The 755-nt window shown below is 47.5% G+C and overlaps 1 protein-coding gene across 1 annotated transcript in view; it reads right to left on the bottom strand.

Moving 5' to 3' along the window:
- LOC106535137 (sentrin-specific protease 6) overlaps positions 1-736 on the bottom strand; it is a gene marked incomplete at its 5' end in the record, with an annotated part of 3,321 nt that extends 2,585 nt beyond the window's left edge. Inside the window, 3 exon segments of the mRNA XM_014032055.1 lie at positions 239-389; positions 511-579; positions 654-736. Coding sequence (XP_013887509.1) covers positions 239-389; positions 511-579; positions 654-736 — 303 coding nt within the window.
- Between the last annotated feature and the right edge of the window lie 19 nt (positions 737-755).

Raw genomic sequence — 755 nt, 5'->3', positions numbered from 1 at the left:
ATAATACTGTTATTGCTGTTATTGTTATTCTAAGTGAAAAAAGAGAGGACGTATTCTTATTTACAATAAGAGAAAAAGTCTACATCCTAAATATTTCTAAGAATATAAATATTTTATGAGGCAGGATTATTAACAGAGTTGCGAGATCCTGTGTCTTTCAGTGTGTTAGTAAAATATTTCCTGCAGATAGAAGATGGCCTCCACAGCTAGCAGAAGCATGACGTGGGAGGAGGATCACCTCGAAGAAGCTCTCCACATACTGCAGGATGTAAACTCCACAGTCACTGAAGTTATCCTGCTGAGGAACCCGGGGGCTGGAGCCCCTCATCACCACCTTCCCAAAACTCCTGGCGACTCCTTTACGCACCTCCCACTCCACCTCCAGGTACCTGAGACCCACAAAGAACCGGGAGAAGACCCCGATCAGCTCCAGAGCTCCCAGAGGTAAAGAAGAACTGTTTTTTATTTAAAGTGGTCATCTGCAGGAGGTTCTACAGAATATGGACTCACTCTCTGAGGGTTTTGACCACATTGGACCGGGCTGGGCCTCTCAGAGAGTCCATGATGAGGATACAAGGCCTGAAAAAGCAAGAGAAAAGTTAGCTGTGAGCGCAGCGCCCCCTGCATGTCACACAGCAGAAGTGCAGCCTCACTGTTTGCAGATGGTTGGTTTGGAGGCCAAACTGGAGACGTCCGAGGCGTCTTCAGTCAGAGCTCCGTCCTCGCTGCACTCGTCCTACACACACACACACACA

This window comes from Austrofundulus limnaeus, unplaced genomic scaffold, assembly GCF_001266775.1.
Source record: "Austrofundulus limnaeus strain Quisiro unplaced genomic scaffold, Austrofundulus_limnaeus-1.0 Scaffold1369, whole genome shotgun sequence".
NCBI classification, from domain to species: domain Eukaryota; kingdom Metazoa; phylum Chordata; class Actinopteri; order Cyprinodontiformes; family Rivulidae; genus Austrofundulus; species Austrofundulus limnaeus.
Note: the sequence above shows the minus strand (reverse complement) of the source record. Positions and strands in the feature narration are given on the sequence as shown.